Below are 23,127 nucleotides of genomic sequence, written 5' to 3'. Positions count from 1 at the left end.
ATTTATACAGAGACAGACAAGCAAGCATTTGTGTTCCTGTGAATCCCTCTTCACTGAAATTAACAATCTCATGATGTATGATCACAAATACCGATCTCCACATTGGTCCCAATAAAGCATTTTATCCTCCCTCGTAAATTGTCCTTGTGAGAATAATAGCTTTAAGTTATACGTGTTATACGTGTTAACCAGAGACAGGTATGGCAATAGTCACATACTGTATGGTTATGGGGAAATTGGTTTAGTTTTTCTCTTGCTTCCTTCTACTGTATGCGGGAATCTTCTTTTAGTAGTTTGGGTTCCCGCCAAGGAAAAATGTGACTGCTGAAGAAGCCGCTTATCGAATAGGAGAAACAGAACGTGTCTCATTTTTAACAGCATAATGTTAACTGCTAGCAGTATGCAGCATAAGAGTAAGATCTGAGAATAGGATATGAGAGTTACATACTGTAGTAGGAAATCGCAATCCTAGCGTAGCATATATGAGTGGAGGCTGGAAGTACTGTAACAGATCTCATTCGAAGATTTCATGAGAACTGGAGTTGAAATACAGTAAAAGCTCTCTAAAACTGCGAAGGGCAGATCTGTAGATCCATCCGCCGATGAGATTTTCATCTAGAAGCATGATACCACTATGGGGTAGATGGTGGTATTTGCCTAAATATTAAAAAATATATGAAAACAAGAAAACTCATATATGTGCTTAAAGCATAAATATAAATAACAGCCTATTAATGTACAAGAATGCAGTTAATTGGTAGTTGATTAGCTGGAGATAAAGACATAATCCTCAACTGCCTTGTCAAATATAATAAATTATAATAATATAACAAATGTAATGAACTTCAATAAACATTCAGTTTTCGTAGCAATGACTGACATGTTCAACCATGTTGGAGGAAATTCACCCATCAGCTGTATCACCATCAAGGGGGGAAAAATTGCTTAAAAGGATACATACATACAACTGTTAGCTAGAGACATAGCCAATCAACCACACAGATTTACTGCATTCAATTATTGTATCATTTCATATCAATTTCAGTGTTCAAAGAACAATGCAAGGAAGACACGTCCTGCATGCTAACGAGATAACGAGCCTGCTAAAATGTGCTATCCAGCAAATTCTACATACTGTACCATGGCTGGCTTATTGTCAGGCAGTGAATTTTTCTGAAGGCTGAGAAGTCAGTGATAAAGAGTGGCGTGGCCAGTGGGCATAGCAGCCCATCACAGTGTGACTACTAATGCATCAAACTCACCAGAATACAATGGCGGTTTCCCATCCTGAAGAGCAGCTTCCTGACAACATGCAGAATGCAGCATTGCTGGGCTGGCCAAGAATGAAGGACAGACAGCCTCTGTTAGAAAATCCTGCCGTTAGATTCATTTTGATAAAGAGTGTTCGACCTTTAATGGCTTGAGAAGGTTATTGAATGGATCATTAATACCACTGTAAGGAAGTGCTAAAATATATATATATATATATTTTTTTTAAGGTCATTTAGAAATAGCAAGATTTCACAAAGGTGAAAATACCGCACTACAGAATATAAATTATTGCAGGACAGAAAGATATTCTAGCACTATAGATTTAAGTTTATCTTTTTGTAAAATGTACAATGTATGGACATCTAAAGGTGGGTTTAAAACTTAAGTCTTTTGTTTTTGCTTTGGTTGTTGGTTAAATTGTTTCTTTTTGAAGTTCAATTGTTTAACCATTTAATCTCTTTCCACTAATGCAAAATACAGAAATTATTACAATTACCATCACGATGTCGATGCTTTCTCAGATTTGAAGAAATTGAAATTCTAATTACATTTTTATTGTCATTTACAATAACCAGTATTGTAAAAAAAATATGTCTGGCATTTGTTGCAATTATTATAGAATGCATTTTTTTTTAAGTTGAAGGAAATAAAATCATGTAAATCAAATAAAGAAAACCATTATCCAACCACTTACCAAGCTCATGGCTTTCAAAATAATTATAGTCACCTGAGTGACAGTATAAATGCAATATGATATATATAAAAGAATGTTAATGAATGGCAAATCAAAGCCTCCAGTGAGAATCCTAACATACAATTTTACATGGCCATTGTAAAAATTCCTCAGGTAGTGGACTGCGTCAGTTTAAACACAATTCTTTTTTCTTCTTCAGTAAAACCATGTGGCACAGTTTTGTTTTTCGCTGTTGGGTTTCTGTCATACTGTCAGAATGGAAATGCATTCAAAACATCAAGCTGTGGACTCTCACTTGTAGCTTTAAATTGTCAGATTTGTACCATGCATGTACAATACACTGTTACCTTATATCTCAGTGATTATGCTTCAGGCAGAACAATTAAAATGTCCCACGGTGACACTCGCTGCATTACTATATGATCATTAATTTACATCTACATGTTCATTTTTGCATTCTTTGATGTAATAATGCTTTTTCACTTTTGATTATACATTATTATTAGGCTTTTAATGATACATTTCTTTGATGAAAAATGGACAGCTGTGATAATGGTCATGCCAGCCTGCTCTGTCTTTATTCCTCTCTGCAGGGCTGCGGTTCTGTCTGTTGGAGCTGCTCCTTCCATAGTCACACTGATTTTCTGTGTCATAGAAACACACTAACATTCTTGTTTCAATGTTATTAATTTTCCCACCACACCCAAAGACATGAAGAGTAAGCCTGTTCTATTTAAATATAGTACTCTATTGTCTAGTGTGCAAAAGTATTCTATTAGGTACTTCAGTTACCATGGTACATACATACAAATATTTAAAGTCGAAGAGGATATAGAAACCAAGTGAAGCAACAACCAATGTTTCCACAAACCTTATAACCAGGTAATTGATTTAATGGTTAAAGTAGGCTAGACGAGGGCATGTGTGGTTTCATTATTCCTAACAGACAGCTAAGTGCATGTGCTTTTGGAGAGTTTGCAGTTTCAAGACAGCTAATAAATGACCAGGACACACTAAGCATTAGAGTCAATTTACATTAACTTTGCTTTGTGAGCGTCTGCGCAAGTCGTGACAATATAAATATGCATACATTCGTCATCCCTTTCATCTCTGTTTGCTGCAGACATTAGTTTTTCTTCATAGCGCTTTTATATTAGGAAGCAGGATTAAGGAATGTAGCATCTAGTACATTTTCAATGGCCGGCTAGTACATCGTATACTGCGTGCATTTTGTTTGTTTGCTTTCACACCTTATCCCTGTAATATCAGCTGCTATTTAGCTCCCTATTATCATTTGCATCCACTTTGTCATTGTGCTAATAATATCGTTTCCTAAAATTGTGCTTGACAATGAACCAGGACTATTGCTGGAGTTATTTAGTGCTGAATCCCCATTACTCCAGTACTTGTAATACATAACCAGTACCTGCAGTATCTCTAGCTGCCTGCCATCTGCGGTAGGTGCTGCAGGACTGTACAGGCCCAATAAAGCACAATGGAGCACAATGAAGCAATCTCTCTTCCCGTCTGAGTGCAAAATCTCATCGAAGGAAAGGTTTGTAGAAGAAGTGGCCAGTTTATTATGAACTTCATAGCGGAGTTATACACACATTTTCTAATGAGGGAATATAGAAACACACACAGGTTTGTAATTATATCTTTATGGGGAATCTCCATTAATTTATATAGGGAAAACTCGAATCCCTACTCAGCCTTAACCTTAACCATAAGTAACCAAATTAAACATGACATAGGAGGAGGGGGTATTGTTGTAACACTATAATTCAGCACCAGTAACGCACAGAATCTTTCAGCTATAGTTCTCAAACTTTTATACAAAGTAGCCACACTTGTCTACTACAAATGGCACCAACGCCTTGTGAGTTGATGTCAGATACATGGCGTTCCTTTGTTATAACCTACATCACTACCTGGATAAGTTGTAACAACTAGATAAAATAAATGAAAGCAGAGGCCACACCATGTGTTATGCTTCAGAAAGAGGTTTACTGAAATGAAAGAACAATCCAGGACAATGTCTCTATCTCTGTGACAAGCCATAGCTCAAATCCACATTCTGTCTGACTGAGGAGTGTGTATGTGAGTGTATGTTCTTAATTAGAGTCACACTGGTGAGAAATGAACACTGGTAACCCTGCAGTGCAGGCTTGGTGGACCCAGACGCCACCAGGGCCCATTTCACCCACACATCCTCTGGCTTCCAGCTGTCCAATGGCTCCATGCACACAATACACACGTTTCCTTCATCTGAGATGCCAGAAACCTCAGTGCTGGCTGTGAATGTTCTCTTTGTGGGTTTTCTCCCTTTTATCCTTTGCTTGTCTTCATTCTTTCATATAGTACTTTTGCTTCCTCTTCTCTGTTCTTCTTCTTGTTCTGTTCTTCAGTGCTGCCTTCACTGGTGTATCAGTGAGGATTTCACCGCCTCTTCTTCCTGTTTAGCTAGCTGTGTTAAGATAGTGGTTTGATATTGCCTGTCAAGTTACAATTCGATCTAATATAATGATTATATCTGCAATAGTACTCGTACTAAACAAAATATAGTTGTAATTTTAAAAAAATGTACTTTCTTATCTCAAAATCAGTCTTTTCTCTGTAGTCCCCGCATGTGCTTGTTTCCTGCCTTCACAACCACCTTGTGAGATCAGGGAGAAAGCAGGTAAACACTGAAATGATCATATGACTCCCATCTTATCCCTGATTGGTGGAATTGGTGGCGTGACAACTCTCCCCATGTTACAGTCATACCCGGTCTCCCCTGTACTGTATATGTATTTGCATTTTAGTGAATTTGTTATGGTTGTGAAGTGAAATAATTACGCTGAGTTGAGAAAACTCCTTTATGTTGGCGAAATGAATGGAAACAGATTCATGAATGGAAGAGCAAACCCAGAGATTTAATGAAAATTATTGAAATTCAGTCCTCTTCAAATTGCCTCAAAGAAATAGCACGATGTGTTTTAAGACTTTATATATAATACAATAACATACAATAGCTTGGTTAGTGGTGACATCAGATTTATTTCCCGGTCCTACAGTAATCAGGCATGTGACATGTGTTTGGGCAATGTGGCCATAGGGAATTGAATGGAGATTTCTAGAAAACTGCCTGTGCTTTTATCAGTGGTCACCAGGTCCTGGAGAGACCCGGATCAGCTGTACGTACCACCCCAGATGTCCTGTTTTTGGCGAACAGGATTGGACTTGCACTTTAATCATACATGCTCTGAAAAACATCGGAGCTCATGTGATCTCATCATCAAGACCCAATGAATGTATTCCAGCTTATCTTCTGTCAGTCAATATGTTCAGGCAGCAATGGAACATTCTGGGGCTATATTAAAAGTTTTCCTGAGTCCAGAATAAATAGATATGTAAGGAGAGGAGAGGTCAGATGGAGAAATGCCCCTTGGGACTCCCATGACCCCACTCCGGGTAAATAAGCACAAAGATTTGGTTTTCATTGATGAAAAGGCAACAAGCAGGATCTCACACACATTCCTGCTATCGCAAACATAACCAGAAACTAATCAAGGTTGAGGCTGAGTGCAAAACCAACAGGCATTCCCTAGATAAATCCCTGATATATTGCCATGCGGCCGGATTACCTAGCGCCTTTTATGGAGGTCCTGCATGGCCAGCTGGTTGTAAATTTGCTGTCAGGCTACCAGTCAGGGGTCACTGTTTCCACTCTGGTGTCAATTAAATTTGGTTGTCATTCATTTCACTGTGACCAGACGTTTTGAGATGCATGTATGACGACGAGTTCTGTGAGCTGCCTTTTCATTTTTCTTTTCTTTTTAGGTGTTATAGCTCATTTCACTAGATTGTGGAGGGTTTATTAAAATTGTCCAGTAAAGCCAGTCAACTTCTGAGATGACAGAGAGCAGGAGAGATTTTTCTGTGGAAAATTATACCATTTATACAGAGGTCTTTCTGAAGAAATGAACCATATATCAAGGGGGCGATTCTCCCATCGAGCACATAAGCTAAAAAAGCACTTAATAAATATTATATAAGTTATGTGCTTCTGAGTTAAGCGTATTCTCCCCTCGTTAGCACGGACACTCCCACCGCACTTAACCCGAGAAAGAAGGCGTGGCCATGAAAGAAATAGAATTAAAACATGGCATTAGCCTACCATGCCTATATTTGGCCATTCTCACAGACACGAGAATCCTTCAACAAGAAAGTTTGAATTTTGTGCATTGCATTAACATATTAGGTATATTAAAATGATGTCATTTATAGCTCTGATTTAATGATCTCTCAACCATTTTCCCCAAATAGGCATTAAAGTTGCAGTTTTAAGATCAAATAACACAAAACACAATGTGTTTGAATGTTTTGTATTGTCAGTTGTTTTTTCTGCAACTGCAACAGAGGCAAAATTGACATTTTAGACAATAATATAATATGAGTTTGTCATCAAGCTAATTTAAAAACATTATGTGCATGAGAATGACCCATTTCATGTTCAAGAACGAATCTATATACGTTTTTTCCACTTCATTCAGAACAATATGCCTAAACAAAAGCTATGGTGTAAATGTTTGTACTAATAGTAACACGGACTGGAAGTTTAGAGTGCGTTACTGATAAAATAATATTGCAATCAACTGCATAGTCCAAATAAGCTTTTACGCCACAGCAATGGCTTTATTCCAATTATTCCAAAACAATTGTTAGTCACTAAAAGCTCACACATCTATATCCATTAAGCATGGAATGGTTACCAATTAGATAAGTGTCCTCATCAAGTAGTTCTGTTTGGGACCCTTGACATAGAGTATATAGTGTGGGCATACCTACCCTACAAAGACTATGCCTTCCTAGGCTGCATCCTTCAAAGGATGCAGCCTTCAAAAGACATCACCCCTGAATCCAGACCCTCTTCCGGAATCCATCCAGAAAGGCTCATTGTGTATGTAGGTTTTCAATGCAACTCCCAAATTACATTACTAATTACATTAATTAGAGTCCTCACACCTGGGTTTGAAGCGCTGACCTAAAGGTTATCCCAATGACCTGCATACACACCGGCCCTTTGCGGATGATATTGCCTGCCTATGGAATAAGTGCATTTAAACCCAAGACTTAAGTCAATAGGAGAATATGCTAAATTTTAAAAAAGCACACAGCTTTGCGCTTTTTGACTTAAGTTCTAGGAGAATCGACCCCCAAGTGAATTAACCCTGGCCTCTTGTACATCTGCACTATTGCTAAAATTCCAGAATAGTGAAAATTTAATAAACTCTTGCATGTTATTAACATCTCATGACCTATGTTGGGTAAGAGGCTGGAAGATGGATGGATTGATGGATGAGTGTTATTAACATGCCATTTACTGTAAGTAGATTTCATTGTTCAATAAAATCAATAGTTAACCTTCAAAGAAACTAAAGAGAATGGAATGCTTTCTTACAAACACATTACTGTATAATAATTTTAGAACTAAAACCTATCTTCCCTCGCTGTTTTCTTATTACAACAATATTTAATGGCATAATATTTTAATGTGTATTTAAGAGATCATGTGCTGTTCTACTGCTTGAAATTGGTGAACAGACAGACAGACTTTATTGATCTACTAGAGGAAATTAAGGTACAAGCAGTGATAACATCCAACCGGGTAATTCCATGATGAATGGTACAATTTTGAGATAAAAGACATATAAACATGCATGTGAAAACAGACCCAAGAAAGAAGACGAGCTCCATCCGACATTTAATGCATTAGGGCATATTTGACTATTTTACCATATATTTTACCAGTGACAGATGCTGTTCTTAACCTGAATGATTAGCCATCAACTTTGCAGGCATCTCAGCAACCATTAGCGCTGCTGATGGTTTTTTTGAATACCGCTCTTTCACTGACTATAATAAATTCCTGCACTTACATTGCCTTGATATTCATTAGTTGAGGTTTGAAAGTTACATACGGCGGATATGCATGAAAATGCAGCCAACGCACACCCCACAGTGCACAAGACAGGAATAGCTACTCTTACACAGGAGATGATGACTTAGTAATTAAAAACTCATGCCCTCTGTCATTACCGTGTCACCATAAGTTCCCACAGATTTCTGGGAGCTCGGACGTCTTCATCATGCCAAACAGAAGTGACCGTACACTTGTTGTATCTGCTTTCTAGCATATATATTGCAGAATCCTGCTTTAGCAACAGCCCCCCAAAAGGCTCTGATTAATCAGCCAATCCATAAACTGAAATCGGCCACATTATGTTTCTCTGGATAAAGTGATGCACAATAACTACCCTTAACGATGAACCTTCCCATCCTACTGTCTGAGGTGCATTTAAACTAGGTTTAGGTTAAATGATTGGATGCCATGTTGCTGTTGCATCTTGCAAGTTATGGGTCTGTTTTTTGGGCGGTTCGTTCATTTACTCCAGTCTCAAAGCCAGAGATATTGTGATACAGGAAATGTAGCCTTTTCAGGGACATAATCGAAAGCACAAAGTCCGATTTCTCATCAAAAGGGACTGCAGAAATGCCCACTTTGGATTCCTGCTGAAAGGGTGTGCTTAATCTGGCAGACTCTCCCGAAACCACACTTGCAATAATAAATATAGATTTGTGTATAGTTCGTTATATAGACCTCAGAAAAACCTTGTTCCACATGATTGACAGTTTACTATGAATAAATTAGTATTACATGGGCTAACATGGCAACATGTCTTGATAAAACATTGTCATCGCATTTAGTCGCTACATTTAGTGTTAGCACATAATGAGACAGCATGTAATTACAATTTGAATACTGAGACTTGCGCAACAGTCTGCAATGACTTACTTTTTTGAAATTTGTGGTGCAGCCGGCCGTATGCTTCACTCCGTGGTTTCATAGCTGGTGTGTTTGATGAGACTCCACGGTGGGACATGGGGAAACGCTTCCTTCTTCAGCTTTTCTTCTCACGTTAACCATGCACGGGGGCGTGGTTACCGGCGTAGTCATTATTCACAGTGTAGGTTTAATTGAACTGATATTAAACCAACGTAATTATGTCTAAGGCCCAAAGCGAGCCCATTGGTGCTTGGTGGGGGCTGCCTAGCAGAGATACTCTGGAGCATGTTAATGTCAGTATCAGGAAAATAAACATCTGGCGGTGTACTGTCTGATTTGAAACTCAGTCAAGTAGCTTGAATGGCTGTATAAAGTAGAATTGGAAGCCTAACACACTGGACTCTAAGCTAACACAAAGGTCACATACAGGATTAAACAGGTAGGATCCTATTAAAAAGCTTCTTTAAAGTCTACCCAAGAAGCTTTACAGTACTTCTGACTTCTGATAACTTATCAGTGCCCTTGACATCCTCTACATCTGTTTTCCAATAGGTGACCACCTCTTTTGAGGCAGTAGATGTCTGTGAGGCTAGTGAGGCATTTAGCTGTGAACCTGCGGCAGTGGCTCAGTAGGTAGCACTATTTGTGCACCCCTGCACAGTTGGGGGTTTGAACCCCATCTTGTTCTGTGTCTGTGTGGCGCTTGCATGTTCTCAGGTACTCTGGCATCTTCCCACAGTCTAAAGACTTACAAATAGGCTAATTGGTATTTTGAAATTACCCATAATTTATGATGGTGTGTGTGTACAGCCCAGCAACAGAAAACTCTAAAACTTTGTTCAACTTACAAAAGACATGCAAGTCCCTCTGCTCCATCAAACAGCTACAGTTCATAAAAAATTGGTCGTTCAATTAGCTGAGTGGCAGCTTAAGGTGGTTCCCAAGAGGTGCTAGCCCTGTTGAATCACTTGTTTCTCCTTTTGTTCTGACCATTGCTATGCGCTATTCTGACAAAGGTTCGGAATCTATTGATTTCAGTTCAAAATGATGTTGCAATGCCAGCAACTATGTTAGAACTCAACGAAACCATTGGGAAGGCAACCCAGTATTTCATGGGCTGAATCATTTATGCTGACACATGGTTTTACCCTTGACCTGTGGTGTCATGTACATGATTCACTCTGAAATTCTCTCAAGATCCAAGAAGTAGGGGCCCCTGTGCATATACATCTCGAAATACTCAACATCGATGGCCGTGCGAGCTGCAGACCAGTATTCAATTACGCTTCAAAGATTTTATGAAGAGTAAAGATCTTAGGCGGGTTACAGGTCCAATCATTGATTCTCCAATAATTCATACGAGATGTCTAATTTTTATGAACATTTCTCCAAGAACAGTATTTCACTCGTCACTGAAAGAGTATTATAACCAGAAATACAAAAAGATATTCTTAACAGTTTATTTGCATAACTGATAATCATAAATTGCATAACACTATATGAACAGTCACAACGGGTTCGTCTTATGAAGGCCTTTGATGGAAGCAGGCTGCCTTGCTTTTTAGTTGCCATGGAGATAGCTGTAATGTAGACTACGTCCAAACCTTAAAATGCATTTTATTGGCTTATTTTAATTTGTAACTTATTTGGCTTTCCTAACATTTCATTATATTTGGAAGGTTCTATTTCTATCCCCTCTCATTACAATTGTTATTTATATCTTACATCCAAGAATCATTGAAATCATATGTAAATTTGTGCCCACAATGTACTTGCACCCATCTGAACACTCAAAGGCCTGTTGTCTTAAAATGAGGTGGACTCAGGTACAATGTTAACACATTGCTATCTGGAGGCAGCAGAAGCGATTCTGCATCTGACCAATAAAATCGGTCAACGGTGCAGTATTTCACTGTTATTTAAAGGGTGTGCAATCAAGACAGCAACATGTGGCCATAAACCATGCGCTTCAGATTGGTAAAATATGCCCCTAAGTGGTAAACCTACTAAGAAAAACACAGTTGTGAAAGGTCGTCTTGTTTGGAAGCCACAGGTTTGCATTTTGTGGGGTATTTACATAAATAATTAAGCAGTTATGAATGAATAATTAAATTTTACTGCAGTTATTTCAGAAGTGTTCCTCACATATGTTATGCAGAATTTGGAAGCCTTTGGTGTAGCATTGACAAGCTCCGTGGACCATGTTATTAATACTCAAGCAAGCCTAATATCAAGAAAGTAAAACTAGAGTTAATATTTTTACTATTGGTACTTGGATCGAAGGAAGCTTCCTGTAAGTAACAAAGTGTTTATAAAGCAGCATCTTTTAAAAAAATTAAGGAGGGTTATAGTAATTTGAAACTTACAGTTCACAAATCTTAAGGGCATTGATGAACATACATAACAAATCAATGCCGAGTGTGACTGGAATTCAAATTACTATTTACAAACTACAAGAGTAAGTTGACACACACACACACATACATATATATATATATATATATACACATACTGTACATACACACAGTCGGTCCTCGTTTATCGCGGTTAATCAGTTCCAGACTCTAAGTGAATAAGTGAATTTCCGCAAAGTACTGTAGGATTCTTTGTTTATAAACCGAATATTTTCGTAGTTAGAGCATAGCAAACCTGTTTACGAGCTTCTAAATACGGTTTTTAACATAATTAGACATGAAATAACACCCTTTATTCACCATTACTGTTATGATTGCTGGACACGGAATCAGGAACGGGGAGAGGAGGAATCAGGATCGAAGGGTTTTTTGTGTGGAATCACTCCAAATACAGGACAAAGGAACATGTAACATCAACACGTCAATGACAGACCTGGGGTTACAGACTCAGATGTGGACTTAAATACACCGGAAGAATCAAACTGACAGAAAACAGCTGGTCACGATTGGGGCTGCACACGTGGTTAATAAGGGGGCGTGGCACACAAGAGGATCGCACAGGCAGGTTATTACAATTACACTCGTATTACCCGATATATTGGACAAAATAAGAGAAAAAAAGACATATTCAATGTTACAAATATCATATTATTATTATTATCATTGTACATTTAATTACGAAGAGCAAAGATGCTTCTGATGCGTAGCGATGTATCATTTTCAGTGTCTAGGTCAACTTTTTAATGAATATACAAAAAAACGCAATAGAGTGAGGCCGCGAAAGTCGAAGCGTGAAATGGCGAAGGACGACTGTGTGTGTGTATATATATATATATATATATATATATATATATATATCCATCCATCCATTTTCCAAACCGCTTATCCTACTGCGTCGCGGGGGGTCCGGAGCCTATCCCGGAAGCAATGGGCACGAGGCAGGGAACAACCCAGGATGGGGGGGGCAGCCCATCGCAGGGAAGTCATTTGCAGTCATTATAAGCTTATTTCCATCTTTTCCATCTTAGCATTTGTAGGTTGCCATCCAACTGCAAACTTTCCTCACAATGTATCCTACAGGTAACATTTTATGTTAAAATGCTATTACATTAATTTATGTTATATTACATAAAACATACCATAATGAATTTTGAAATATATATTTTTTAAATATGACCTACGTACCCTTCTGCTGCCATTATGTTACTGAGGAACTGCTGCATGTTGTCTATAATTATGTTAATCTTCTTACTTAGACAGTTCGTTTTGAATGCCAAACCCTATTTTCCTTGCAATATGCCCATAGTGCTCTAATTCATTACTGCGGAGTCATGGATCATGTATGACATTCAGGATTGTACCTTTTTTATTAGGCATACCTTGAGTTTTATTCTCAGTTGCAGATGGGATATCTGCTGTTGGGATCTTGTAAACCTGTGTACATCTGGTGTTACAGGAAATAAAGAAAAGCATCTATTAAGCCATCTGCGGCCATATTTTAATCACTTATCTTACATGGTCAAAGAGCGTATCCCATATAGCAAAGGGGAAAAGGTAGGGGACACCCTGGAAGGGGTGAAACTGGAGTATCAGGGGACGTCCCTGGGCAGAACATCTACTCACAGGGCAGGGGATGATATACAAACCTCCAGGCGCGAGGCCACAGTGCTTCACAATTTGAAATGATCTCAATGCGAATCTGTCTAAATTCATTTCTTGTGACCACTGACGAACTGCAAAGAGATGTTCTCTGATGAGCAAGCCTGTGGGCACAGAAGTTTTTTTAAAAAAGATCGTAATGATTTGTTTAACTTGAACGTGTACATGTAAACTCATCTTGTGTGAATGAGTGAGAATTATAATTCTGCAGGTATTTTAATGCAGGTTAGGGTCATTTTCAATATGAATTTTACACAGTAAGAAAACCTGATAATGTCAATCTGCCACAGCGAATTAAGCCTGAAGTGATGTTTTTTTTCTAAATATATTTTTTTTCTCAAGAAAGAAATAAAATGACAGTCATGGCCAAAGGGAAATGAGAGATATGTGGGTATGCTAGACTGAATGTCAAGATGGAAACATCACAAAAAATGGATTTATTACTCACTTGAGTACAATGAAAGTATTATTTTACCACTGGATTTTTCAACCCTCTTGACATTCATTTCATTTTACATGTAATTTCATTTCTTAGGACAGGTAGCAAATACTGTAGGAACTGTTTTTATAAAACATCTGGAATCTTCTTTATGTACATTTCCTACCCTTTAAATGTGTGTAACCAGCTTCCGTTTAGTCGGGAAAACAAATAAACCTTGATTTTAAGCCTTTTCAATACCCAAGTGAAACAGAACTAGGAACAGGAAATATTATGGGGTGAACAAGGATGTCAGTACAGAAAAGTGCTCTGATACCGCAAGGTACATTCTTACAGTATAAATGAAGCTCTGACTGCATATTAAAATGAACGTGGACCAGAACCGGAACTGGATCAGCACTCTACATCGCTAAACCATATAAAATGTACAAATAGGCAGGAAATTGGCACTTGTCAGTAGCCTACTGTGAATTACAAAGCTTTCTCAAATGAAAGGCAGTATTTTCAACTGAACTGTATTCCATAAACTGAAGCTCATCTTCTTTAACTTAATTTAATTTTAATATTTGTCCCCACGACCAGAATAAGCTATTAGAAAACGGATGCATGAATGGACAGATGAATGGATGAATGGATGGATGGATGGATGGATGGATGAATGGATGGATGGATGGATGGATGGTTTGACTATGATGAACTAGTTGAACTATCAGGTTAGAGTAGTGTAGTCTGTAAAGTAATATCTATGCTCTAGGAAGTGACAGTGTATTGGGAAAGCTGATGTGAACAAGGCATCATCTGCCTGTTATCTTCATGTCAAGCAAAACAAAGCCTTGCTGGTGTGGTATTAGTACACTTGCCTGTGATAAAATAGTTTAGGTTTCAAATCTGTCATCTGAAAACAGTGCTGGGATGAAGGAACACAGACGTGTAACTGAAAATTATCATGCCATTTTCATTTAAGCTAAATACCGGTTTTTGTGTGTGTGTGTGTGTGTGTATATATATATATACACTGAACAAAAATATAAACGCAACACTTTTGTTTTTGCTCCCATTTTTCATGAGATGGACTTAAAGATCTACAATTCATTCCAGATACACAATATTACCATTTCTCTCAAACATTTCTCACAAATCAGTCTAAATGTGTGATAGTGAGCACTTCTGCTTTGCTGAGATAATCCATCCCACCTCACAGGTGTGCCACATCAAGATGCTGATCTGACATCATGGGTAGTGCACAGGTGTACCTTATACTGCCCACAATAAAAGGCCACCCTGGAATGTGCAGTTTTGTCTCACAGCAAAATGCCACAGATGCCACAAGCATTGAGGGAGCGTGCAATTGGCATGCGGACAGCAGGAATGTCAACCAGATCTGTTGCTCGTGCATTGAATGTTCATTTCTCAACCATAAGCCGTCTCCAAAGGCGTTTCAGAGAATATGGCAGTACATCCAACCGGCCTCACAACCGCAGACCACGTGTAACCACACCAGCCCAGGACCTCCACATCCAGCAGGTTCACCTCCAAGATCGTCTGAGACCAGCCACTCAGACAGATAATGCACGGCCCCATGTTGCAAGGATCTGTACACAGTTCTTGGGAGCTGAAAATGTCCCAGTTCTTGCATGGCCAGCATACTCACCGGACATGTCACCCGTTGAGCATGTTTGGGATGTGCTTGACCGGCGTATACGACAGCGTGTACCAGTTCCCACTAATATCCAACAACTTCGCACAGCCATTGAAGAGGAGTGGACCAACATTCCACAGGCCACAATTGACAATCTGATAAACTCTATGCGAAGAATATGTGTTGCATTGCATGAGGCAAATGGTGGTCACACCAGATACTGACCGGTTCTGAGTCCCCAGACCCCCAATAAAGCAAAAAACTGCACATTCCAGGGTGGCCTTTTATTGTGGGCAGTATAAGGTACACCTGTGCACTACCCATGATGTCAGATCAGCATCTTGATGTGGCACACCTGTGAGGTGGGATGGATTATCTCAGCAAAGCAGAAGTGCTCACTATCACACATTTAGACTGATTTGTGAGAAATGTTTGAGAGAAATGGTAATATTGTGTATCTGGAATGAATTGTAGATCTTTAAGTCCATCTCATGAAAAATGGGAGCAGAAACAAGAGTGTTGCGTTTATATTTTTGTTCAGTATATATATATATATATATATATAGTAGCTCATACTACTGTACTACTTCATAAACAATGTAAAGAATTAATGATATATTGCAATTGTATAATAACTGCAGAATATTATACAAATCTACAATTCAATAAATTGTAAATAACGCGATTGTATAATCCTATAAACTGTTGCATACAGTTATGGGGAAATGTTACACTCCACACCAGGAGTGGTTTTGGAACAGAACTAAATACCACTAATAAATGTTGCAATGTCACATTACATCATTGGTGGTGTATATGGTGTGTTTCTCAACAGGTTGATGTATATAAATATGTGAAAGTCAAGTCAAGTGAGCTTTACTGTCATACCGTCCATATACAGGTGCACAGTGGCATGAAATAGCATCCGCTAGCAGCATAGAGTGACATACAACAGCATTGACAGGGAGAGGGTTTACATGACAGACAGAGAGACAGACAGAGAGACAGACAGACAGACAGAGAGAGAGAGAGAGAGAGAGACAGACAGACAGTTTCACTGATCGCCAGTGGGAAATTCGTCCGCTATACTTATATAAGTAAATGAATTGGGATAATCCCCTCAAAGCATTATACCAAATGTTATGCTTTTCAGATTGGTCCAGCGAGTTTGAGAAATTGCTTCCTCATGATGTTGGACTGAACACAATTACAATTGCGATGCTGGTCTTCCATTTGAGAAAACTAATTATCCCTCAATGCAGAACTCATTACTTCCATGTCACTCCCAGTGACATCATCGATAAAGGCCAACGTAATAAACTGCACCACACTTTCACACTATTAAATAAAACAGATAAACCCACAATAATCAGCACATTCTGTCCCACCCCATCAGTCAGACTCCATGTGGGTGTATTGCATGTATTCACATATGAGCCACTCTGCACAGAAGCTTTTTGGCTTTTTCTTAAATATCAATCTCAATTTGAAACTCTGTGTGCATTTAATGCAAAGTCAGGAACCATATAAAGCGAAAGAACTTGCAATATGTGGCAGTTATCTATCAGCATCAGCTACACAGCTGAAATGACGTGAAATGATTCTGGACACAGCGTTTGATTTTGATGGAATATTGCGACCCCTTGACGCTGGCATTTCGGTGGTGCAGACGGCCAGAACCGCAGGATTCATTAGCAGCGTGAACTCTGCGAATGATTCATGGTACAACAGACGTCGCTTGCTGATGTTGCAATCTGCTCCTCACAACTGTCAGTGAGAGCTTAACGTGCCAAGCCTTGTGATTCAGTCATATCACAGCCATAAGGTGACTGATGCTGAGCAAAGACAAATATTCAGCAGGAAGTAGTGTTGGTTCACAGTGATAATCTTGTGTTAAGTGAGCGGTCACGTGCCCTGTAATAAAAGTTTACTGTGTCCTGCGACGAACTTGTTTCTTCGAGGTCTGGCTCAAGTTTAGGTATAATTCATTTGTTATTATACCTGGGTATCATCTTCAGTCCTTGCTTGTTTTGTTTGTCGGTTGTTTTTGTTTTTTAAAATTGATATGACATCCAAGTGGTGTGTGAGTGTGCCCTGCGATGGGCTGGCCCCCAATCCTGGGTTGTTCCCTGCCTCGTGCCCATTGCTTCCGGGATAGGCTCCGGACCCCCCGTGACCCGGAAGGATAAGCGGTTTGGACAATGGATGGATGGATGAATATGACATCCATATATATCTGTGTGTATGTGTGTGTGTGTGTGTAGATTAGGTTTACATAACATTGTAGAGACCAAATGCCCCCCACAGTGTCATACTGTAAAAAGTGTTATTTTGACATTGTGGGGACCATTTTTCAGGTTAAGGTTAGGGCTGGGTAGGGGTTACGGTCATCATGTCAGTATTTGAGTTTTCCCCATAGAAATAAATGGAGAGTCCCCAGAAAGATATACAGTAATTACAAACCTGTGTGTGTGTGTGTGTGTGTGTGGTGAAGCATGAGTTAAGATTAACTGGATAGAAATGTATATCATATTTACCTATTACTTGCATCTCGGAAGTTATCATGGATTTGAAAAATCATACTTTTGAGTGTTATTGTACATGGTATGTGTTATACATAGAAGTTTAAATTGTAGCATATAGCACTGTCGGTTTTTAAAATGACTCTTTAAGACATGTTGTAGTACTTTAGTTCTAACAAATTATACAGATGGTAGCAAAATAATTGGGTGTTATTATGGGTAAATATAATGCTAATATATACTTTCTGTTGTTTTATTTAAATGAATTTCTAAATGGGTTTTTGTACTGACTTTAATTTTCTTTTATCCTTTCCAGGGACTATTTCAAAGTCATAAATGCAAGTCCAATCAAGTGGAAGGCAAAGACACAGGGTTTTGAGACTGAAAGGAAATGTTATTCACCAGGGAAATAAGCAAAAGACAATCTAAAATTATGATACAGTGAAGCTAAAAGCTTCTTTACTTTGTGCCATCCAACATTCATATGTGGGACGGAACACACAGTCTGCCACTGCCTCTCCGGACACGGTGGAGACCTACCAGTGTGAGGGACCCTTTTCTAGCCAGTATCAGAGCATCAACAAAACACTGGACCATCTAGCGACGTTGCCTATTCACATAAAGTCGGATCCTGCCTTGCTGCAAGCTAACTGGGGTCGAAATCCTGTGACCATCTGCAGACATAATGACCCCCGGATCACGGACGGCTTTCCACGGGGGCGTGGTCATGAGTGCCTTTTGCTGGTGGGCGGCGCTGCTCCTTTTCTTTCAAACAACCGGGGTCAGGGGGGACTGCTGGCTGATCGAGGGAGAAAAGGGATTCGTATGGCTGGCGATCTGCAGCCAAAACCAGCCGCCTTACGAGTCTATACCACAGCACATCAACAGCACCATTGTGGACCTACGGCTTAATGAAAACAAGATCAAAAGCATCCACTACTCCTCCCTGAGTCGCTTTGGTAACCTGACATACTTAAATCTAACCAAGAATGAGATTACGTATATAGAAGATGGGGCGTTTTCTGCTCAGTTCAACCTACAGGTCCTTCAGCTGGGCTTCAACAAGCTACGGAATCTGACCGAAGGGATTCTGCGGGGTTTGGGCAAATTACAGTATCTCTACCTCCAGGCCAATCTGATTGAAACCGTGACACCCAATGCCTTTTGGGAATGTCCCAACATTGAAAACATTGACCTTTCGATGAACCGGATCCAGCAGTTGGACGGGGCGATTTTCACTGGTCTGAGCAAGCTGACCACTTGTGAGCTCTACACAAACCCTTTCAATTGCTCCTGCGAGCTCCTGAGCTTCCTCAGGTGGCTATCCGTTTTTCCCAACAGGACAAATGAACGCATGGTGTGCGACTCTCCTCCAGGATACTCTGGCTACAGTCTGCTAAGCCAGAATCCGAACATGCCCACCTTTCGTAATGCCTTCCACGCACTCTCGACGGTGTGCACGGATGAGTATGTCACTCTGTATATCACGGGAACTCCGGACACCACTACCCTCTCGCCGTACTCCACTCCTTGCGGACTGGAGGACTGCTCATCCGGAACCGAACCCGAAGAAACTATAAACATTATCACACCGTACATCGATCCTGATGTGAAACCCATCATGAAGCTGAAGCAGGTGACACACACCAGTGCCAACATTCTCGTTCAGATCCCACATCCGTTCAAGAAAATGTATATCTTGGTTCTTTACAATAACAGCTTCTTCACTGATATCCAAAATCTGAAGAATCAACGAGAGGAAATTGAGTTGAAAAACCTGAAGGCCCACACTGAGTATACCTACTGCGTTGCTTCCATTCGTAATTCTCTGCGATTCAACCACACTTGTCTGACAATCTCTACGGGACTCAAAAGTGAAAAGGGGAATGGATCGGATAACAGTTCTACAGCCACACACTATATCATGACAATCCTGGGTTGTCTCTTTGGCATGGTGATTGTTTTAGGCATGGTTTACTACTGCTTGCGAAAGAAACGGCACCAGGACGAAAAGCACAAAAAGGCAGGCAACATGAAGAAAAACATAATCGAACTTAAGTACGGTAGTGAACTGGAAGGTGGGACCATCTCCCAGATGTCCCAAAAGCAGATAATGGCTGGTGAGAGCGTGCCGCGGATGCCATATTTACCGTCCAGTGGTGAAATGGAACAGTACAAACTGCAGGAAATCAGTGAAATCCCTAAAACAGCCAAGGGGAATTACATAGAGGTACGCACCGGAGAGCAGGCCGACCACAGAGAATGTGATATATCCATAGCTGGGAACAACCAAGGCTCAGTGGCAGAAATCTCCACAATTGCGAAAGAGGTTGACAAAGTGAACCAGATTATAAACAACTGTATAGATGCCCTGAAATCAGAATCCACGTCTTTTCAAGGAGTGAAGTCGGGAGCTGTATCCACCGCAGAACCCCAGCTAGTACTCATATCAGACCAGCCACAGGGCAAAACGGGTTTCCTGTCTCCTGTCTACAAAGACACTTACCACCACCCTGTGCAGAGGCACCACAGCATGGAGGCCACTCCCAAGCGGTCCAGCACCTCCTCCAGTGGCTCCATACGGAGCCCCAGGTCATTCCGCTCTGAGGGAGCCTACAAGTCAGAGGCCAAGTACATCGAGAAGACGTCGCCCAAGGCTGAGAGCATCGTGAAGATCACACCGGCCGCTGCCATCCTGAGAGCGGAGGCGGAGAAGATACGGCAGTACAGCGAGCACCGGCACTCCTACTCAGGCTCCCATCAGCTCGAGCAGCTGGAGGGGCCTGGCAGTCGGAAGCCATCCATCCTGGAGCCCCTGACACGATCGCGCGCCAGAGATCTCGCCTACTCCCAGCTCTCACCGCAGTATCACAACCTGAGCTATTCTTCCAGTCCCGAGTACTGCAAACCATCCCAGAGCATCTGGGAGCGCTTCAAACTCCACCGCAAGCGCCACAAAGAGGAGGAGTACGTGGCGGCGGGGCACGCCTTGCGCAAAAAAGTCCAGTTCGCTAAGGATGAGGACTTGCATGACATTTTAGACTACTGGAAAGGCGTTTCAGCTCAGCAGAAATCTTGATTAATTACAAATATTTGCTTTTAATTCTGGACCAAAATAATATAGATGAAAACACTTCAAATTAAAGAAAAAAAGATTTAAAAGGAAAATGCCTTGGTTATTCTAGTCTCTGCAGCTATTTCAATTCTGAATATCGTTCTGGAGACAATGGACAAAGGCCCTCCACAATTAGGGTCTCGAGTTTGTGAGAACACGCACCAAATTAAAGGATGACAAATTTGAAAGTATAACTACTACCGTGTGTTCATCTCTCTTTTTCTCACGGAAAAAAAACTAATCAACAGAAACATTATTGGAATATAATAATTTGGTTATCGCATGGCTGTGTCCTGTTACTGTGGATTAACTATTGTGTACTTTCAGTAAGAAGCGAATGACCTTAACCTGTCTGCTGAATACCCTGAATGCAGGACTATGTACATGGCAGAGAACTACACTCTCAAGCACACTTTGCTCCTACATTATGTTATAGCTGCATAGTAACCTATTTATCACTTAATTGTACACAAAGATAATTATGTACAGGTAAAAAGAATTCTATATTTGCAATGCTGTGTAAAAAAACATCATAACAAATGATTACCTGTTTCTATCAGGTTTTAACCATGATTTTACAAACGGCTTCTTCAATATTTTCCAATCTCAAATGAATGTCTTCTATCCTGAGAGATAGAGAACTGCACTGTTCAACAAAACGGTATATCTTCTACAATATACCCCATTGTTTTTTTTTTTAACTCTTTTGCTAATGCATATGATTTGCGGACGTCTTAAATGAGACCTGCACAATTCATCATTCTTCATGTAACTTTATTCAACCAAAGTGCTGTGGTAGCAAGTCAATACATGTTCTGCCACTAAAACGTGATCATAGGGATCTGAGTATGAATGTATTCTGTACATAATGGAGGTGTTTGCCAGCTTTTTGTCATAAGCGGTGTCTTTCTTTTTGCTTTCCTACTCTCCAGTGTTTACTTTTCATAGCCTGTGGAACAATGAGTTTGCCCAGTTTCTACATTTTTTACTTTGTACTGAGATACTTTATCCTTTGACAGATGTCATGGGAAACTATCCAGTTCAAACGTATTGTGACACCTGCTGAAAATGAATGCAGGTCATTTTTATCAAAGACCTATCATCCTGTATCGAAACTTGTCAGCTTCTGATCTTTTCTTGTTGGAAGCCCATAACTTGGGACTCCTTACCTACTCAGTAAAATACTGTGGAAGCCAGCTGATACCTGGCGTTAGAGGTGAAAAGGCAGAATAATGTGACACGTCAGCATCCTTCCACTAAGAAAAATGATCATTATTAATGTATTATTCCAATGTAGAACTGTAACATTGCTTTTGTGAATGTTCATATCCATTCAACGAACATAACTAAGGAAGTTGAAGAGAGTTCAAAGTTTGTAACCTATTCAACATTAATGTTACTTACACTCAGTTGTTACATTGAGATGAACTGTTACTACCACTTTGTGTACAGTCTATATCTTAGAGTGGATTCTAGAAATATTTGCATAGGTTATTTTTTATTTCAAAAGCCTTACGGTTATGATTTGTTTTCCTTATGTATTAATAAGATGCTACTATATTTGCTCATCAGTTGTTATTTTTCTAAATTCAGTTTAGATTCTTTGTGTGTTTTGATTACAGGTATATTAACGAGTAACCAATATGTTTTCGTTTTCATACTGCATATTGTAGCACCTCTTGTCTTTATGAAGTCAGAGAACATCTGATGATTTCCAGAAAGGACGGGAGGCAGCCTCCCGGAAGGCGATGGATGTGCGTACATAGCGGCTGTACCCGTGCGAGACCTGCACGCTGGTGGATTTCAAATGGTTTTATGATCCATCAGAAATAAACAAGAGCACAATAAAGCTTTTCTTAATGAACGGCGATCTGCTTGCAGAGAGGCTCGGTATTGTGGGCGGGGTTTGGGGAGTCATCGGCTTCATCAGCACTCACTGTAGGAAGGTCTTCCCATGATTTAATTTTAATTTGTCTTTATTTCATATGAAAACAGCTATTATTAAATAATTAAAAAAAATAAATTAGTAGACAATCTGAACTGATATGCATGATGTCTTAATTGGCTCAGTGAAGGATGCTGAGCAATGTTAAATAGCTGGTTTAATCAACACAACAATTACCTGAATGGGCTAGTTTACTGTAGACGTGATTTCAACGATTTCCATTAGATTTTTTTTTTTTTACGTAGCTGAAGTGCTGAGCACTCCCACGATTCCTTAGATCCGTCGAATGTTTTATTTTAAAATGTTCCCAGCTATTTATTAAATGGATGACTGATTTCCTCTCCTTCACTGCAATAATCTATAACCAATTATTAAAAATAAAAACATCAAACACAATGGCAGGCTATTAATATCAAGATGAATACGCTCACATGCTGTTGTGTCCTTCCTGCAGACTAAGGTCATGATATTCCCATCATATGTACACTACTCTGTGCTCTTAGCTATTTCCCCCCACAGTCAGCAATCCACGACCCACTACAGGCCCTGATGACCATGTTGAAACAGCAAATAATTAAGAAGCTAGTATCTATAGG

The 23,127-nt window shown here is 39.8% G+C and overlaps 1 protein-coding gene across 5 annotated transcripts in view; it reads left to right on the top strand.

Annotated features, from left to right (window-relative positions):
• LOC125742388 (protein ELFN1-like) overlaps positions 1 to 22,536 on the top strand; it is a 112,264-nt gene extending 89,728 nt beyond the window's left edge. For all 5 annotated transcript variants that reach the window (XM_049014355.1, XM_049014357.1, XM_049014354.1 and 2 more), the window contains one exon: positions 17,788 to 22,536. In XM_049014355.1, coding sequence (XP_048870312.1) covers positions 18,157 to 20,550 — 2,394 coding nt within the window. In that variant the 5' untranslated portion in view covers positions 17,788 to 18,156 and the 3' untranslated portion in view covers positions 20,551 to 22,536. The remainder of the gene's footprint in view (positions 1 to 17,787) is intronic.
• Positions 22,537 to 23,127: the final 591 nt, after the last annotated feature.

Source organism: Brienomyrus brachyistius, chromosome 5 (assembly GCF_023856365.1).
Source record: "Brienomyrus brachyistius isolate T26 chromosome 5, BBRACH_0.4, whole genome shotgun sequence".
NCBI classification, from domain to species: domain Eukaryota; kingdom Metazoa; phylum Chordata; class Actinopteri; order Osteoglossiformes; family Mormyridae; genus Brienomyrus; species Brienomyrus brachyistius.
Note: the sequence above shows the minus strand (reverse complement) of the source record. Positions and strands in the feature narration are given on the sequence as shown.